Source organism: Diadema setosum, chromosome 7 (assembly GCF_964275005.1).
Source record: "Diadema setosum chromosome 7, eeDiaSeto1, whole genome shotgun sequence".
Lineage (NCBI taxonomy): Eukaryota > Metazoa > Echinodermata > Echinoidea > Diadematoida > Diadematidae > Diadema > Diadema setosum.
This window is the reverse complement of record NC_092691.1, coordinates 22,726,194-22,747,217: the sequence shown is the minus strand read 5'-3', so window position 1 is coordinate 22,747,217 and position 21,024 is coordinate 22,726,194. Positions and strand designations below refer to the sequence as shown.

The 21,024-nt window shown below is 39.0% G+C and overlaps 1 protein-coding gene across 1 annotated transcript in view; it reads right to left on the bottom strand.

The window, feature by feature from the left end:
• LOC140230941 (protein FAM219A-like) overlaps window positions 1–21,024 on the bottom strand; it is a 115,707-nt gene that overhangs the window by 68,350 nt on the left and 26,333 nt on the right. The window contains exon 4 of the mRNA XM_072311082.1: window positions 7,385–7,562. Within this exon, the coding sequence (XP_072167183.1) occupies window positions 7,385–7,562 (178 nt within the window). The remainder of the gene's footprint in view (window positions 1–7,384; window positions 7,563–21,024) is intronic.

The window sequence follows — 21,024 nt, the reverse complement described above, 5'->3', positions numbered from 1 at the left end:
AATACGTTACATTACCGCCATTTAATGCAATACAGAAGATGAATCTGCTTTTTAGCACAAGTGAATCCATTTTCATTCAAGAACAGCCTCCCCAATGGTGCTCCGCAAATGAGGGTAACTACCTCCAACCTCTTCCATCTCATCTTCCTCCTCCTCCTCTTCCTCCTCCATCCACTCCATAGCTCTTCATCTTACCTCCAACTACCCACATCTATTGCATACTGCAGGAGGAGCACAGAAGAAAGCAGCAGAAGTACAGAAAAAAAAGAAGAAGCAAAAAAATAAAATAAATAAAAATCCTGTAAGGCAGCCCTGCATTAGGCTGGACATCTCCACATGCTGAGAAAACCAGCCTAAGCGGCATCAACACACAGACATCACCCACATTCTGAATAGTCTGTTCCTTTATACATACAGCTTGTCTTTATCATTAAAGGGAACCCAAACCCCAAGAGCAATGTGGATTGAGTGAAAGCATTAACATTAGTAGAACACATTGCTCAGTGAAATTTGATGAAAATCGGACCATCAATGCAAAAGTTATGAATTTTTAAAGTTTGGTGTTGGAACACTGATGAGGAGACTACTGGAGGTTACGTACGTGTGGACAAACATTATAAGAATATATAAAGGGACTTCCCACAAGAATTCATTTTTCATGAATATCACACATTCCATCAAGTTGATGCTGACATATGTTAAGGGTAGCAATCATTCCCCCTGCATTTTGAAAGAGATTAGTCAAGTTCTCTTTCATTATGCTAGAAAAGTGAATTCTGGTGGAATTTCCTCTATATTTTCTTTATATTGTCCACACATATGTCATAACCTCTAGCATCTCCTCATCCAGCGGTTCCAACACCAAACTTTAAAAATTCATAACTTTTGCATCGATTGTCAGATTTTCCTTAAACTTTCACTGATGTGTTCTACTACATGTTGCTGCTTTCACTCAATCCACATTGCTCTTTGGGTTTGGGTTTCCTTTAAGAATTTATCTGCTGATATTGAAAAAAGAGGAAAAAGTGCAGCACACGGCTTCATCCCAGGGTTAAATATTCACCCATCCTCATTATCATATTGCTGCCTTTAAGACACCAATACACAAGGCAAAGGTTGGTAGAAATTTCCGGAGAGTGGACAAGATATTTCTTTCTTGTATTTTCTTGCCTTGTTGGCATCAGCAGGAAGATGCAACCTTTGTGTCAGAATCAGGATGGGCATATTTGCTTGGAAAATAGTAAAAAAAAAAAAAAAAAAAAAAAAAAAATGGGCCACACCGGTTATCTCCCATGATCCTTGCTTACTGATCCGATCAACATGGGACGAGATTACTCAATTCAGCATGTCACACATCTCCTAAAGACTGAGTGGGTGCTTTGTGCAGACTGACATAACGTGGGCCGCATCCAATATACGCGCATTGTGGGTACAAAAGAAGCATTTAAAAGAGAAGGTCCCCACCTAGAGCAAGCTTCACTTGCTTTTTTTTTTCTTAGTAATATGCAAAAGCCTTAATCTGAATCAATGGGATGTGTGTCCCTCTGGGTAATGTATGACAGGTTAGCTTACGTACTGCTAAAACAAAGAATTAATAGTAAACAACAAAGTCTTCTGCCTCCTCCGTTAGTGTAAAATGCACATTTTCGCCTATTAATGTTTGCCGCCCTGTGGCACAGATCTACAGTTAGGTTTCTTAAAATATGTGGCCTAAGGTATCCTTTGAAAGTCAGTGTTTTAATGAAGTTTGACAACTCTTAACTTTACACAAATATATCACAATTGATTGCGACACTTGAATGTTACAACAGTGAAACCATTCCTTCTCTTCTTGAGTAAAAAACAAAAAAAAAAAAAAAAAAACAAACAGAGAGAGAGAGAAAGAAGAAGTGTGTGCAAATTGGTTTATTTTGTCTCTGTACATACCTTCTCCTACAAAACAACTTAAACAACTTAAAAACAGAACAAAACAACAACAACAACAAAATGTCTGAAATCTACTGCTTTCAACAGTGGGTACAGGTTGGCACCTCAAAAAGCCTGTAAAAAGGTCCTAGATGGTTTATGCTGGCCTGTCTCCATCAAACTGAAAGTCCAGATGGAGAAGATACGATTCCAGCCCATCCGTGCTAGTAAATAACACCGGCGCAATCTCGGATGTTTGCCCACCCCTCCTGGCAAAGAGTATTAACACCGGTGTCGGTTGGTGTGCAGCCCTGTATCCTTCTCCATGGTGCAAGCAAACAGTGGTTAAATTGGAAGAGGAGTGGAGTGAGGGATTGGTGCCCCCTTTACATGACCGAGGGTACACATTATATTGATCTCAATTAGCCCCGCTAAGCAGGGCACGCAATGGGGATGCTCCCCGTGACATACTTTTGCTGGAAATGAAGAATGAGCACTTAGCATTAACCCACTCTGTGAGACATGGTAGGGGGAGGGGTCGGGCTAGGGAAAGACATACAATTACATGCATGGTGACAGCCTTTAACTCTCTCAGCCCTGTCTGCAATATGTTTATATACAAATTTAATAAACTCTTAGACTGATGGTCCTGAGAGCATTAAAGGCACAATGGTGTGTGGGGGTGTCAGAGAGCATTGACAAGCTTCTTTTGGAATAAGTCATCTACAGAGGAAACGGAATAAAGGAAACTAGGACATGTATGACATTTATCGTGAGAGATTCCTGACTAGTATTGACATTCATTGAAATAACAAGATTAAAAAAGAACTAAAGTTTGGATTCCCCCCCCCCCCCCCTCATGAGAATTAGGGGGATACACACCCCAGGATTTGCATCACAATCCAAATCCTCCAAAGTCTTGAAATCACTTTGGAAATGTCACAATAATTTGAGAAAAAGCCTGATAATTTGCACTGCGGCGTGCATGTGAAAGCTGAAAAAATCAGAATATTTGTTGTCCTGTCATTCAAAAGACATATCAAGACGATGCATAAACACAAGGCAAGGGTCACCGTTGCCATAGATTTTGGCCATGTGCAATTTGGTAGACACATTATCTCTGTCGGCAAATCAGTGGGATATCTCTGTTCATCTGAATGAGTGCAAAATATCTTGGTATTTGGATTGTGATTGAAATCCCGCCATTCTGTCTGTGTGAATGCGACCATAATATGTTCTGTTCAGACAGACCAAGACAGAACAGATAGATTGAGAGTATAATAATACAGATAAAGGTTGATTAATGAATGAAACTTTAGAGAAAAGAGAGAGAAAGAGAGGAAAAGAGTAAAAGAAAAAGATCATGAATGAACATAAACATATAGGCAGATACATCCATCACTAGATAGGTAGATAGCTAAAGATGTAAAAGTAGGATGACATAGACAGAAAGACAAATACTGGCCCCCCCCCCCCCCCAAAAAAAAAAAAAAAAAAAAAAAAAAAAAAAAGAAGAGAGGAATATACAATGCTACAACTCAATACAAAAACTAACAGACTATAAAATACTAACAACAATAGTATTCAAGCATACTGGAGACAGGCAGTCAGGCAGTCAGAGGACCTGAAAAGGGCAAAACTACTGACGATGTCAGTGAAATAGAACTCTGAATACTGTGACAAGCATGTAAACATATGGCTGGACATTGGCTGCTCTAGGGTAGAGTTAGGAAAAACATGTCAAGGATAGAGAGAGAGAGAGTAAAAAAAATAAAGGAAACAGAGAGTGTGAAGAGATAGAGAGAGAAAGAATAGACTTATTTGTGAGTTGTACAAAGATGGGGGGGGGTGGAGGAGAAGAAATATGGCTTAAAATTGTGGCAAAGTCTCACAAAATGCAAAAAAAAAAAAGAAAAAAAAGAATTAGTTCCCTAATATATGGCGCTTGTACTCACGGAGTGAAACATGAAATATATCCCCAATATCCTGATTGAAATGAGCCACCATCCACCATTCACCATCATGCTCAAACACTTGATCTTCAATGAAAAAGGACCTAAATGTCAGCTAATCACTTTGGGCCACCAGCAGCGTATCATTCATGCATCATCATGAAACACAACTACTGTGTGTGAAATGATTGAGAAACCAATCATATGGGGATTTAATCTCTATTCACAGTCAAACTGATAATCGGGCCTTATGAAACATGTGGTCGCTTTGCAGATTGTTTCATTTTGTTCAAGTACACCATCTGAATGACTCTATGATATATTTGTAATTGACAATTCAAACAACAAGACATCCTACACTTGCATATAGACGAAAACAAAAAATCACAGCAAGAGGAAACAACACAAATTAATTTCCCGCCTACGTAATGACTCGACCACTGTAAAATAATTTTAAGTGAAAAACTTTCCATTCCTCGGCATGTAAAACTATCGATGCAGCAAACTGTGTGTAGGTACATCAATGCATGAGCCTTGTCTGTACATAATAGCTACATTCACACAGACAAAATAGCTGGATAACAATCACGATCCACATGATCTGGGGACCGTTTCATGAAACTTTTTGTCAGTGATTTACACTGACAACTGTCAAAAGCTACTGAAATCCTTGTGTCTGATTGGCTGATAGCAAATTTGTCGGTGAAAACCTCCGAGGAACTCGTTGATGAAACGCCCCCCTGTAGATGTGATTGCATCCATTGATACAGACAGAAATATCCTGCTAATTGAGGATCGCCATTCTTTGTCGACCAAACTGCACATGCCCAAAATCTACCACAAATGATGAACCTGAATTGCCCTCGAGTTTGTGCACTGTACATTCGTGCATGTTGTGAATGACGGAGCAAAAATCTCCAGACAGGATAGAAACTCTTTGAGATTTTTTGCTCCAGAGTTTACACACTAGCCACAGTGTGAATTATTGTGCTATTTCTAAAATTATTGCAAGATTTATTACTATTTGGATTGTGATGCTGATTGCACTATTTCATGGGATTTTTGTGTCTACACCGACAAGCAAAAATCTTGAGATTTATATCCTGCTAATCTGTATCAGTATGAATCCCACTAATTTGTTATCAATTGCCACTGAAAAGCCAACTATAGCACGTTCTTTCAACCCCAGCAGCTCTGTATGTTGCAGTCACCTCCGCACAGCCAGTGTGCCGGTATACTGTGAAACCCAGAATATTTGCGGCATTAAATCTTTCGCGAGTTGGAGCCGTCAGCCTTTTTTGTGGCATGAAACTTTCGCAAATTGCTACTGGCATTCAATGCATGTAGTGTAGACAAGAACTTTTGCAAACATCTTAATTGGCAAATCTTGGCTCCTCAAGAAATTCGCCAAAATTTAATGAATGTGAAAATATATGGTTTCACAGTACTCATGATAATATATCTAATTTTGTGCATACCTTAATGGTTGCTCCTGACAACCAGAAATTGTGTTTTGAGACGGGAAAATAAAAAGGGATTTCTGGTAAAGTCAACAGTCATCAAGGAGAATGCACTTTAATTCAAGCAACATTAATGTCTTCAACCTCCTGAAAAGGGCAACATTTGCTAAAGGCTACAAAGAACTCTCTTCCAACACCCCGCTACAGATATGCTGCTGCACACCCCCTCCCCCTTCCAAATGGAGTATGAAAGAACATGAAAGCAACTGACTCTTTGCCGCCACTAAAGTATGGAGCCTTTTTGTCGTTCGTGGTAACCTTTCCCAGGTGCAGATTAAAGGACGTGGAGGGAATGGTACGGAGTCGGACTACAAGCATAGAAGGGTTCATAGTCCTACCCTAAAGTGGAACAAATCAGGTTGCGGGGCACGAACTCTTGACTTCGACGCGCCACGTCTGAGGAATTTCTCGTCGCTGCTATGGCGCTAAATGAGAAGGGAGAGATGATTTCTGCCTGCGAGTGCGCTGTGGGCTTCTTTTTGTGTGTGTGTGTCTCTCTCTCTCCATCTTCTCACCTCCATCAGCTTTCAGGTGTTGGTTTCAAAGGCATCATCTTTCACATCTCTCTCCCCCTCGGTCTGTCTGTCTGTCTGTCTCACAAATATACACTTTCATTTTGCCTCTATCTCTCTCATTTTCATTCTCTCTTTCTCTTTTCCTCTTTCTCATTCCTTCTGCTTCTCTCGTTCTTTCTCTCCCTCTCACTGATTCTTTCTCTCTCTGACAATCCATATGCCAGCATCATTCCCACAAGTCATGACCAAAAGGAATCAATCATGTCATCATAATCCAGCTCGTTTCTTTGGACACTTTTGGTATCCTCCCGAGTTGTGCTTAATGAGATGCATAAGGTGAACAAAAAAAAAAAGCAACTTAATAGTCTGTCAAAACAAGAGAATAACAGAGGAAAGTATGTGTTGAATTCAAACAAGGCCAAGAGAGCTAGTGTCTCTCAAAAAGATCAAAATGTCAAAAACTATTAAAATGAGCTAATGTGGATAATTTGGGCCCCATCCCCAAGAGGCCCTCCTGTGGGGCACAAAAATCAAGCCCCCCTCCCCCTTCTTCTTCAAGAAGAGTATAAGAATATGAAAATGTTTATGCATGATGCTCAGCTGAGCCATTCACTAAAAGTGAAAATCAAATCAAATCAATTGAATGGTCTTAATCAAACTTGGCTTAAGAAATTCATTGCCATTTGGAAATGAGTAGGTTTTCCTTTTAAATGACATGCTGTGGGCATCCATGAAATAGGTGTCTCGTTGACACAACTGTGCCATCACCTGAAGCATTTCTCTCACTTGTTATGTATTAAATACAAGATTAGACACAAGGTTACATTTTTCAAATTTTACTGTACAATGTACAGTGCTTGTATTGTATATCTTACTGGCCTATCAAAGAGCATTAGAACTCTGCTAATTCATTGCATACATACTTCTTCTGTGAAGACACAATTATTTTGTGTGTGTGTGTGTTCATTTGTGGGTGTGTGCACATATGCATGTGTGTAATTCTTTACCTAGTCTACTATTGTACACATTTTCAAAAAAGTTGCAAAAGTAATCCATCGTCTTGTATTGGGGCACAGGACAAACTTTGGCTGCTTCTTTAAGTGTGCCACTGAGTTGTATTTATAGTGGCAGAGGTGTGACTTTGCAGTTCTAATTCCAAGCAATAGTTGTCACACACGTGGCTTGCGAGGCTTGAAGCTTTGCAGCTGGACCACCTGGACACAATCATGACACTTCCCTAGTCCTACACATTTGATTTAGAGTTGGGTCAATGCAATTATTAGCTATGGGTTAAAAAACAACAACATTACAATTCATGACAGATATAGGGCCTATAAGACAAAAAAAGATAAAGAAGACTGCCAAAACTATACTGATCTTCACATACAGTGTACATGTACCTACCCTCTGGAAAAAAAGAAGGGAAAAACAGATTCACATCTACAATGAAGTAGCATTGGGGTCAATAACCTTTTGGCAAGATGCGACTCACCTTTCACTATCTATGGACACTAAAGGCTGTTCACTGGGTTCTTTCTCTAAGGCTGACGCTTTCCACGGGACGGCTAGTCTCTCCCGCGTCACCAGTATAGATCGCCTGGGTTGGGATTCGACTGGTGACGGAGTGCTGGCTTGCCGGTGCGGGTTCCTGACAGCTTCCCTCTGTTTTTCTGTCAAGATGACATCGAAGAGAGAAAGTAATCATTACTCACATATCACCTCAAGGAATTAAGTTTGCAAGATTTGATCATATCTAAATATGTTTTGCTCTGTGCTTTAATGATAATAAATTTACATATCAACAAGGCAGGATGGAAGAAACATGTGAGCAGTAAACCACTTCACAGACTATGTTCTACATTGAAACTTTTCATTTCATTTCTTTGTCATTTCTAGTCAAACACTTGGTGATATAGTCCCTATTATACACATTTCAAAATGTGCTGTATGATACCCAACATGCTCTCTTCACCATAGCTGAACTGAACTTCATTGCAGGTAAACTGTGCTGTACCAGAAAATTAATAATATCATGAAATTCAAAGGAAAACAAGAAAAAGAAGAAATGAAAATGGAAAAGAAGCAAAAGACAAGGAAAGAGGAGGAAAATAGATCATTTAAGTACAAGAACAAGGAAAAGAAGAAATATAAAAAGATCAGGAACAGGAGGAGCAGAATAAAAAATATGCTATTAAATTCCATGTCATTTCAACAGCACATGCACTCATTTTCATATTCAAATCCCATGGATATGCAGTGTACTCAGCGTTTACTTAATAAGGAAATTGGTATGAACACAGTGTCGGCGGGTGACAATGATAAGGGTGTTAAGGTGCCTCGAACACTATGGCTTTTGTGGCAACCTAACACCCTTATCATTCTCAACCGACGGTGTGATTTTAAAGGAGAGCTTTAAAACTGGGAGATGTTGACTTGAAAAAGTGCAGATATCAAGCACATAGGGCATGTTAATATTAGCATGACATTACTTCCCACAAAGTCCATGGGTGGTATTCTGAAATCCTTCCTAGGAAATAATTTCTTCCTAAGTCAGGATTTTTTCCTAAGTGGTATTTTGAAAATCTTCCTAAGTTTCTTCCCAAGTGTCTTCCTAACTTTTTTCCTAAACTTAGGAAGAAACTTAGGAAGATATGCAAATGAGGATGAGATATGCAAATTTCTGACATAGGGAGAAGTTGGTATTCTAGAATGCACTTAGGAAAGAATTTCAGGGAGATATTCAGGAAAGCTCCACCCCTGTCCCAAGTACGTTGTTAAGATATAGCAAGCTGCAAAACATTGTGATAGGCGCGCTTGTTATTTCACTGCGCACAACGTATGCTATGATGATGTGCGAAATGAGCATGACAAATGGTACATTTGTACATATACATGCCGCGCACACATGAATTTAACCCAAGTCATAATGATATACGATTGTCATTGGTTGGTTCCTTATGATATGGCATTTTGTATTGGCCTAAGAAAGGATGTGGGCGGGAATAAGGATGGCCTAATTTGCATTCAGAAGTTCCTATGAAGAAATTTCAGAATACCAATTCTGTCTTTCCGAGGCACCTCTTAAGTTCCTGACTTAAGAAACTTAGGAAGAAACTACAAAAGGTAAGGAAGATTTTCAGAATACCACACCATATCTCTCCCATTGCTGTCTAAAAATGGATCTACACATACATGCATTGTACCTGCTGACCTGTAAGTCAAAACCTTCTGAAATCGAAAGTGCCTTCCAATAACCTAATGCCATATGTCATCTATTATTTATCTAAGCACTGCAAGGACAGGATTATTTTTTTCTGTTTCTGGGAGATATCAAGACCCTATGTCCAGACTAAATCAGACCGAATATGAGGGGGAAGTAGATATATATATATATTTTTTTGTAATGCATCGCATAAAGGAGGAATGAATTTGTCTTAACAGGATACGAGCAAGGTCCAATCATATACGTACTGATGAAGTCTTACTGTACATCCACTCTACGAAGGTCACTCAAATGAATAAAGTTGACAAATCAGATAAGCCATCTCCTACATGGCGGGGCTAAGAAGGGTAATAAATGGTGCTCCGTATATATTGGAGAATTGTCAAGATCATTTTGTCAACTTTTGTCTCAAATTTAGGATGAAGAAGGGGGAAGAAAGAGAAAAAAAGGGAAGACTTCCTGTTTCAGCGGCAAAAAGGCTTTAAACTCAAAAGCCCATTTACAATGTAGGGGTCATATTGGCTGACTGATGGAGTAGTAGAAACATTATTTGAACACATGCAGAATGCCAACTGACAGGCCTTTAGAATAGAAGAATGGTATGACATGCGCAAGCGAAGGAACGGCACGGAATAGGAGGGACAGCCTTTCGATGTTACATCAAACTATCATGTAAGAGCCCAGCTCTGAGCTAAGAGCCTCTCAGAGTACATTTCTGAAGTCTTCTGTCATGGCATGGCACTGCACGCCATGTAAAACCTTGGGCCTCCCAGCCCGGTACCTGATTACCCAAGATTACACTAGTGCAGCCGTGCTCTTGTCATGTCGTAGCCCCACACAACAGCTGGTTGTCAACTACCAGGGTACTTGGGGTCTATGTTGTTGAAATAATAATAATGCAGATAATATTCCCTATAGACACCCTGTATCTGCCTAATACATAGTAGCCATGTCTACATTATGTCTATAAAAAAAAATCACATACTACCACCCACCCCCCAAACACACAAACACACACACACATACACTAACCCATGAGAGCCTTGCCCACTCAGATTACCCTATCTCCCAAAAAACAAACAAACAAACAAACAAACAAACTAAACAAACTAAGTAACAACCATGAAACTACAGCTTCAACACTGTGAGGATGAAATCACGAGGAAAATTTTGCGTGAAAGTACGTTCTCCTTTAAGGTTTTGCTACATTGTGCTGCATATAAAAGCACCATGTAGTGTCATAAATCACATAGCACCACTGGGGATGCCCCCTGAGGCTATCACTCAGACACTACACATACTCCGTAGCAGATGGGCCAAATTAATGTGGTGAATTTTTTGAAAGTTCGGTGTTAAAGGGTTTAACTGCCTTTAAAGCTGTCTTCGACTTAATCGTGACTTGCTAAAATTTTGTTCCAACTTTTACACCCCGTAGCTATTCTTCCCACTGTCTCTGACTCTTTTGGAAGCTATACTTTTTCCTCGGGTCGCTTTCTGCTGAAGTTTCCCCCATTACTGATAGATGAGCTGAGAGGGTGGAACACCGGGGTCCACTGGATAGCTGATGAAACTGGGTTTCTGGGTGCTACATTGTCGCTGATGACGTCCACAGGTATCATCAGGATGCTCTAGGAATCATTTCCGCGGGGGGGGGGGGGGGGGGGGGGGGGGGGGGGGGGGGGATGGTGAGAGCAGGAAAGCTCTGCTTCTAATGTCACCCCCCTGGTCCGGTCATAATGGGATCTTCTTTCAGGCATTCATCACTCAGAGGCTTCCGAAAATCAGGTCAGGTAACATGGATTCTCAAGGTATCGTTCGGAGAGAGTCTTTTTTTCCCCTTTCTTTTTGATTTTCTCTGGCGCTACAGAGAGGTGAAGTCATTTTAGCTTTTAAATTCCTATAAAATGTGTGGTGTTTTCTGTTTTTCTTTTCAGTGGGACACTAATAAAGAAATGACTGACGAAAAAAACTTTGTCTGAAAATACTAATATTGACAGCAGTTCTTTTCCACCATTCTCAATGGAACAAAAAAAGCAGATATCAAGTGCAATAAAGGACACTTGAGAAAGCTCATTCACATTTACTAGATACATGAAAAAGTACCATCACTGAGACACATATGAAGATACATTTAAATTGCAATTTACCACAATACTTTATCTTAATCAATTGCACAAAATAATAACCAAAATCACATTTATGATGTCTAAATAACCAATCATTAAAGCAATCAAACTAGCTATATCTTAACATATAATATTGCTATACATGACAAAATGTACGACATGAGGCCTTTCCATAGAATGTCAAAACTAAGAAGAAAAAATGTGTGTACATGTACATACCAATACAGACCTGCTGTAAAACACATCATACTCCCAACAGCTTTTTTCTTTTACTTCATACTAAACTTTTTGATATGATTATAAAATAGATATCCTAAAATGTGACTAGGCTTCTCAATGTATACCAAAAACTATATACTGCCCCTCAACAAAAGAGTGAGCTGAGAATGCTCCCCACTCCTCTTTAAGGCGTCCTTGAGGCCAGGTGCGGAGTATGTGTCGGTGGGACAACAAATTTTGAATTCATGAAGCCCGGTTCCCCCAGGTGTCATAAAGAACCCATTTCTTTGGTAGATATGGATGTATTATTGATGGGCGCTATCAGCCAGCTTGCTGCATTCAGGGATTTGGCAGGGTTTTTTTTTTTCACTTTGTACTTCCCGACTTGGCTCCTTCTTTCTTCAGTCTGTCTGTATTTCTGTCTTTCTTTCTCCTAACAGCCTTGATACTGCACAGCGACAGGTGGTGGGATAAGCACTGGGCAGATCATAAATTAATGACTGCATTTCAACAATATCCCCTTCCACTATAATGCACCTAAATGATGCATTTATTCCCTGCTTCTACCCCCTTCCCCTCATATCCCCATCCCCCCCCCCCCCTTCACAGTGCGCTGTGAGTCCTGACCCATATTTGGAAAGTATCTCACAGCACACACCCCATTTCATCTGAGCTCATGCCACAAATTGATATTTTACCATATTCATTTTGTTGTGCATTTAATATTCTTGTTTATATCTCTTTAAGATCGATAATGTTTGTTTTATGTTATAAGATCTATAATGTTTGTTTTATGTTATAAGTGCTGTCTGGGGCAAATTATTTGTGTAGGGCCACATTTCTCTCTCTCTCTCTCTTCTTTCGATCTTTAAAATAACAACAACAACATTTTGTTGTACACTGGTAATGACTAATTTTAATGTCATGAACATCATCTAGATATATCTTTCTCTCTTTCAAGGCAACTTAATGCTTATACAGAAAGTTCTCCTCTTCTAGGGAAAAAAATATATAAATCTTTAATCTGGTTCAGAGTGTGTTAGACAATAGATTTTATTCCTTTCATAGAAAAAGGGAGGAAGTGTACTACAGGTGCACTACTCCTATGTAAGGAAGTCCAAACTACTGATGATTGATTTCATGATCAACAACACAATTTGTTAAAATTCTCTTCATTTTTGACAATAACCCTTTCAGACTACTCCACAGTGGCTACAAAGATAAGTTATTCACTCATGTCACGTTGCATTGGCAAATGCAATATTGATGAAACAACAACAACAAGAAAAAAATAGAGAAGATGATGACTTTAGCTACATAACGCCTAACATTGCTGGTCATCATATCAGCCCATCAAACTTATGCATCCATACCAAAAATGAAAAAGTTGCTGCATCCCCAAAGAATCTATCAGCACTCTGTATGCTTTTCATGAGCTATCTGTCTGTCTGTTATTCTGTCCGTCTGTCTGTCTGTATGTCTGTCTGTTTGTCTGTATGTCTTTCCCTCCTCTGGGTCAGAAAGCTCATATCTGGTTTGTAGACTGTGCAAACAGCATGGAGGGCTTGAAGGCACACATGACGTCCAACAAAGACGGCCAGACAATATCATTGGGAGGGGTTCGATTTCAATTATACTGGGAGAAAATGCAGACTGTACAATGCACATAAATTTATCTGAGGCAATCATACGATACTGTTGCAATGAAATATCATACTGCGTGAGATGAAAGCAAAAGATGTGATTCTCTTCCAACACTGAGTTCTCTTTCCGTCTGATATTTGAGCAAATAGGGTCAGACATCTTGCACTAGCTGGTGCCATTTACACGCCTCATTTCCATCTTTTAAATCTTTTATAAGCTTCTAACCTTGATAGTCGCAATTAAGATCTAGTCTACGAATCCTTTCATGAATAACATTCATAAAAAAACTGACAACACCTCACAAAATTTGCAATACTATCCACAATCAAGAAATTTATTGGTGTCATTGGTAAAATAAACACAAAAGCAATATCACTTTTCTCACAGATTGAAATTGAATTTGATTGATGGAAAACGGGATTACTTCATTCCTCCTTTTGTTTCATACTACTTGAGATGTGAAGTGAGGGATACACAAGAGATAAATTGAAAGAGTGTCTACCAGTTTGGGGGGGGGGGTGAAGGTACTGAAAGGTGACAGCCTCCATGTTGTCATGGTAACAGATGTCATAACAGAGGACTCCAGACTAATTTGTTTTGATATGGGGCATGGACAAGGTAAAATGTGAGGATGAAAAAAGGCTTGTCTCCTTTTGACATCACACGGCCATCATGACAAACTGTGAAAATTGATATTCTTAAAGGTTCTGTTTACAATGTACCTTTGGGAGCAGTGATTTAAAAAATGTTCAAGATATCACATTTGATGCATTGTGTACATTGTCTGTTGTATCATAAAACATCCTATCATATAAAATGTTCGCAATAAATCCTAAAAGAAAAGGAGATATGAGTATTTTTCTCAATAAAGTGTACCTGTAGACAGTTTAGTCGGAAAACATTTTCATTATAACTATTGCTCACATTTTGTGTATTTAACATTTAACATCAATTATACTGATTCAAATATTTACCGTGGTTGTTTCTATCCCTAACTCACATGTTAGAACTATTTTAAAGCACTAATGCTGGGTTTTTGTTTCATCTGCAAATGGTAAATTATGCCTTTAAGCCATCTTTTTCCTTCCCGAGCAGTGTTTCTCTCTTTTCTCTCAGCTGAGGTAACATGGTCTGCCGACTGGTCAGTTGTCATGGCTAGCAAGCCATCATATCAGCATGTCACCTCTGGACATGGTCAGAATATCAGAATTCATTGTACGATGCAAAGACCATGCTGTATTAAATTTGAGTTTTCTGATGGCTTTTCTAGAGCTGTCCCTCATCTATGTCTACTAAAAAGAAAGAAAGAAAAGAGGAAGGTGGCTAAAATCCTGATAAAAGTATTTCAACATCTGCTGTGCTTTGCTCTTCCACTCCTGACTAATGCAGCCATTGTTGTTTCTTTGTGTCTTTATGCATATGTGTGTGTGTGTGTGTGTGTCCACAAAATATGCATGCAAATGAGCCTACATATTAGTGGCAATAAAGAAAAGTTATTTGATTATAACAGAGAGAAAGTACTGGTCGCAATTTGATCAGTTTCCACGGTAAGCACTTGCCCTAGTTGCCTTAGGGTGATTGGCCTACTTCAATGATGCATCATGGGAAGTCTTCAAACAGAAATGATTTCATGAAGAAAACACAAAGCAACACATTTTCTCTTGCCATCTTTGTCTTAGCATAGATCTTACAATACTGACATGTTGCTGATGAGGCTCCAGCCAAAACTGACTGTCCATCTAAGTCACTATTTAAGTGACACTTTTCAGCCTACATTGTATTACAGTCATTTTGCATTATACATACACACTGTATGTACAGTATGTATATATAGCATTTCCATACTGTATACGCTGAATATTTCGCGAGGTTTTTATTTTCGCGAATTTTGCAAATCAGGTGCTATTCGCAAAATCAAAGACACGCGAAAATATTGACTCTGATCCCGATGTGAATGTGACGTACGCGTGTACACTTCTCCGTTCAGTACAGGACTCCATGATCGCGAATTTAACCACTCGCGAAATCGTCGGGAATTCCCGATTCGCGAAAATTTAGACTCGCGAAATATATGGCGTATACAGTACATTAACTAGCAATAAACATCATAAATAGACAAAAATAACAATGAAATAACAATGACAATAACAATTGAAAACAATAATAAAATGCTCAGTTATGTTATCATTTTAATGTAATTATTATTGCTATTATTGTTTTGCTTTGCTACCACAATTACAACAATTACTACAACACTACTACCACTACTACTACTACTACTACTACTACTACTACTACTACTACTACTACTACTACTTCTACTACTACTACTACTACTTCTACTACTACTACTACTACTACCACTACTACTAGCTATCTATTATCTGCAATATTACCTCCAATCATAGGTACTGAAATGTGAGACCTACCCCAGGACATTGGTCAGTTTTGTCTTACAGGGGTAACAAAAACATTCCTATAGTGTCACCAAAAAAAAAAAATAAAAAAATCAAGGATTTGTTAGGACCAAACTAATTGTGTGTTTTGAGCTAAAATTTGAAACATATTCTGCTTCAACTGCCACATGTAATTCTCATCTTTGTGTACCAGCAACTGGAACATGCCTTCATAAATGCTGTACAAGAATGTCAGGAATTTTCTACTTTGGAAACACTGGTAATCTCTCAGAACTGATCTTGAAAATCTTCCTTTCTTTTTTTTTCTGAAAATAAAGAGAAGACCTACCTCTGAGCATACTATCTGACAGGGCTTTGAACTCTACAAGATGTACTCCACCTTTTTTTTTTTTTTTTAAGTGTTCTAAATGACATGCAAGTGTGAAGTTAATCAGGCATTGGGGTGAGATCAACTGCCTTCATGCCATGTGCATGTGTTTATGTGTGTGTGTGTGTGTGTGTGTGTGGGTATGTGTGTGTGTGTGTGTAGTAGTAGTAGTAAAACAGGAGCAGAGGACCAATGTCATTAGGCATGGTGTCATACTTGGCTCCAGATGCAATCATAGTAATTAGCAAGCCAAATTGGTCCAAATCGCTATACTTCTGCGTCTCTGCAACAGCAAGCAGGGGCACACAGGGGGTGATGCAAAATCAACAGAAATATTTCTGCGTTAATGCACGTTAGCTACTTCACATTAAAAAAAAATGGGAAAAATAAAGCCTTAGATAGAGAAACAGTAACAAGATTGTGCCTTAAATAAAACAGAACTGGCTTCATCTTTGCAGCTGTGATAAGGTAGCAATTCACATAATACTACACTCATAGGACTAGAATTGAGAAAGTCCAGTATTCAACATTCTCTCGACCACCATCTCAAAAGTGAATTAAATTGTGTAAGATACCACTTGCTGGAGACAACAGGAGCATTAAATCTTCATCACTATCCCCTGCATCCAACTCCCAAACCACATCCCCATATCTGAGGGAATCACCGTACAGGTTTGTGTTGGTAGCCAAATAGAGGATGGGGTAGGGCAGGGTTCGAAATTGGCGATGGTCCGCTGGCCATTGGCCACCCAAAATCATGTCGGACTAGCTAAAAATCATAAAATTCTGAAGTAACTAGTCCGTGTGGCTAGCCAAAATATTGCTTCAGTGTCAAAATTGATTCTAAGTAGTCCGCCTGGCTAGTTAAAAAAAAAAAAAAAGTTAAGTGCGACCCCTGTAGGGTCGAGGGGGATGAGGGAAGAAGCGTTCTGCATGAGGATAATGCTTGTACCATGTGAAAGACTATTTGCATGACTAGATGATAATGGGGCCAAATGTAAACTCTTCCCCTAGTGCAAGGATGTATCAAAATTTAGGAGACATCTACTTTCAATCTTGAATGGGTTATCTGGGCATACATAGACTTCTCATTTACACACACATTTAATATAGTGCCACCATACAGCTTTCTTTCTCGTGACTTTTGAATGCAAAAGGCAAAAGATGATCAAGAGGGAGCTGTGTGAATTTCACACTGCTAGAATATCATATACTATACCTGATAATCAATTCAAGCTTTGCTGGCTGGTAAACTGGTTTCAGAGATGCAAAAATTGCAAAAACAACCAGTTTTTATCTATCTGCATGAATACATTGTAGATTGGTGACTAAAACACATTCAAACACTTAATGTAACTTATTTGTGTCATAAGCAGTCAAAGTTTTTCTTATTAAGTTAAGGAGTATACATCCTCTGGAGTATACATGTTCTAGAGTTTAAACATCAAACAGGATACATAAACCTGCATTTGATTCTTCAATTTTTGCCATATCTAAATTACTGTAGGACAATATAGCCGGTGCATACATCATGTAGACACACGATCGTGCCTGAACGACTCACTAACGGTCACACATCAAAGTTTGGACAGAGTATTCAAGTATTCATATGCGATACTGTCACAGCCAGTATCGCTACCAATAACTCTTACCCAGCACAACAGTACCACACCGATGCAAGCATAGCACAACCGCTATTAGCGCAAAGCCCAAGTCCATTTCAATACATCGAATGAGGAACAGAAAAAAAAAAAAGCAGTTTGCCCTTAATGTAACAGCCAGTCTCCGTTCGCATCACAAAATCATTAGGCATCTTCTCCCTATTGTACTACTATACATAGGTCATCTGTTTGTGAGTCCTGCTGTGGGAGATCTCTGCTATATTTCACATAAGAAATATACGACAGGGATATCTGAATGTCAGGGTTATGTTCTTTTAGAGGCTTATGCTGTCAGTACTAACAGTAAAAGACATCTCAAAGTAACGCTGTATCTGCTTCTGTATGGACTGCACAATGTGGCGAACAGGTCAAGCAGGATTGTGCAGGAAAAGATTCCATGTTAGTCCATATAAATCAAGGAAACTTCTGCTGCTTGTGCTGTGATTAAAGGTCAGGTCGGTAATCTGCTGGAATGGATGCAGCTAGAGATGTAGCCGACTTTGCACAACACTCCACGTCGCTACGAGATAGGAAGCCGAACAATGATCACCGCCCATTTCTTCATCTGATGGCCTAATTCTTTCGGCATGAGATGGCAATGCGGGAGAGAGATACATGGCGAGTAAGAGATTGCAAAGGAGGACAAAAAGGAGGACACCATCGGAAAGATAGCAATGATGGGGAAATACAATATGTAAGATTCATACACTGAAGGAGAGTGAGACAGACAGACAGACATACACACATTCAACATAAGAAGGGGGGGGGGGGTTTACAATCACCATTATACCAGAGATATTAAAGGCATCATTTATCATTTGCAGATGAAACAAAAACCCAGCATTAGTCCTTCAAAATAGTTCTCATATGTGAGTTAGGGATAGAAACAACCAATGTAAAAATATGAATCAGTATTATCAGTGTTACGTATTGTTTAATATACAAAATGTGAACAATAGTTATAATAAAAATGTTTCCAGAATAAACGTCTACAGTTATGGCTTATTGCGAAAAACAGTGATATCTCCCTAAAATTCAGGCTTTACTACAAAAATTTTATATGGTAGGATGTTTTTGTGATACAACTGACCTACATATGCATCAAATGTGATATTTTAAAATCTTTTAAATCACTGCTCCCAAAGGTAAAAAGGACCTTTAAGGAGATAAGTAGGGTATGTAGACAGCATCAATAATTGTCAAGATATAACAATCAACTGCAAGCTGGATGGAGAGTGTGAGTTGTGAGGAGTATTCATATCAAGAAATACAATTGATAGGAATGCAAGGGTATATTAGGTAACAGAGTACAAGAAGGCTAGAAAACATATGGAGACCAAGACTTGTGCTGAAACAAAATGCAAATTAAACAGAAATGAAACCAAATGTGAGAGATAAACTGTGAAAGAATGAGAGACAGACAGACAGATATAGAGACATGATACAGAATAACAAAATGACAGACATACAGAATCACAGCAAGATAGAGAGAACAATCCTACGCATACAACAAGGAGAGCTGCCAGACCGAAGAACTCTGAAAGTTGCATTCACATCGTGCAGGCTATGTTGGTGTCCATCCTACCCAAAACATATCCCTCCAGTGGTTGAAATGTCTTTCCATTCTCAACCACAGAATATGATGGCGTGGATATCTATTCATCATCTCTAATCTGGTTTGCCATCTGCCTCCCAGGGTTGATCTCTAGGTACGTGTATGCCAAGCTATGAATTCATTGTTATTTAATAGACCCCAATCACTCTCTATGTTACCATGGTAACCGCAGGCACTTTGCTAATCTACTGCACTACACCAAATGATTTCTCTATCAGCATTACATTTTCTCTTTTGTTTATTGTGTGCTGACTTAAAAACAACATGAATTAGTTCACGGTGGAATAATTACTTTGACAACTTTGATATGACAGTATTCTGTATGGTCTTGGATAGTACAGTTTACACAAATATCAATTTCAATACATCCATATACGTCATATGCTTACATTTTTTATAGGAGCATAATACCATGTATAAATTCAAACAATACTTTCCGAGATCCAATCAAGGTCACATCAACCATTAGGTAAATCATCAAAGCCCTTTAAATTACTGAAATGAACAAGAGTAGCCTTGGAGTACTGTTCAGTGTACTATGTAGTCGAACTTGAACACAAATGTACAGTACACGTAAGTATCTCTTTTCTAATATAATTTTGGGAAAAATTTTCAGGAATTTTCAAAGAAAGGCTGGAAGGAAAACACTACCTAGACCTTTCAACTTGATTCTTTTTTCTTTTCTTTTACATGTTCTGAATCCTGACTCTATAAGCAGAGAAATTTGCCCAGTGTATAATTGTGCCCAGTGTATAATAAAATATAAGAAGCATCAATGTTAACAAAAAATACCCCTTCGTAAGTACACAATTTCTCTAATGTAGCTGAAAGCGTTCACATGTTATTCTGCAATTTTACAGTACCAGATATCATTTCTTTGAGTAGGCAATAAAATCTAATATCCATTCCAAATGACCAATGTACAATGAATTATATTTAACCTCTTAACTCAGTATACATCCCTGAAGCTTCTGCTTTCCATTGGTATCTTAGTCACACGACTATGACACCCCTTGGTATTCAAAAGCAATAATATGGCTGATTCTATCATACTGATCTATCATTCAGACACAAACATTAGATTGCATTTTTTTCCTAGCCTGCACACCACAATCAGCAGCACCTTTGAAGTGATGTTTATTTACAGTATCACGCAGAATCATGTCACAAAAATAAGCTTGCATGAAAATGTACCATTTTAATGGGTAAAGTACCCTAAACTGGTTTTGTTTCTCCAGCAAGACTGATGCTATTGTGATTTGCTGCCCTCGAGGAAGCGACAAGAATAGTCAGCGAGTGTAGAGTGTACTGCTGGCTCGTCATGGTGGCTGCCAAGAGAAATAATCCCATGGAAATGAGGCCATGAAAATGATGATGCTCCACTTCAAATTTCATCTTGACAAATATACGAGGACAGGAAACTATAGCCCTTTTTACACTTGTGTTTCTTAACCCCGGACTTCTCTGACCCAGGACTATCGTTAGTCCCGTACCAATTTTTTCAGCTTTTTACACTGGCAAATTAGTCCCGTACTATCTCTTGTCCGGGGCTAAGGAAAAAACTGACCTTTTTACACTCGTATTTCTTAGCCCCGGACTTTCTAAACCACATGAATATTCATGATTACGATGTGCACTGTACACGTACATGCACGCACTGGCAGCACTTGATTACCTCGTTTCTGATTGGTCAGTGGGGGTCGGACTTCATCTCCGTCGCTTAGCCCCGGATTATTTTTTCGTTCTGTTTACACTCACTTGCTTGGCACCGCAATTGCGGTGCTAACCCTCCTATTTTGCAGGGCCAGATAGTACGGGATTATCGGTGGGGCTAGCCCACTTTGGCAAAAACGAGTGTAA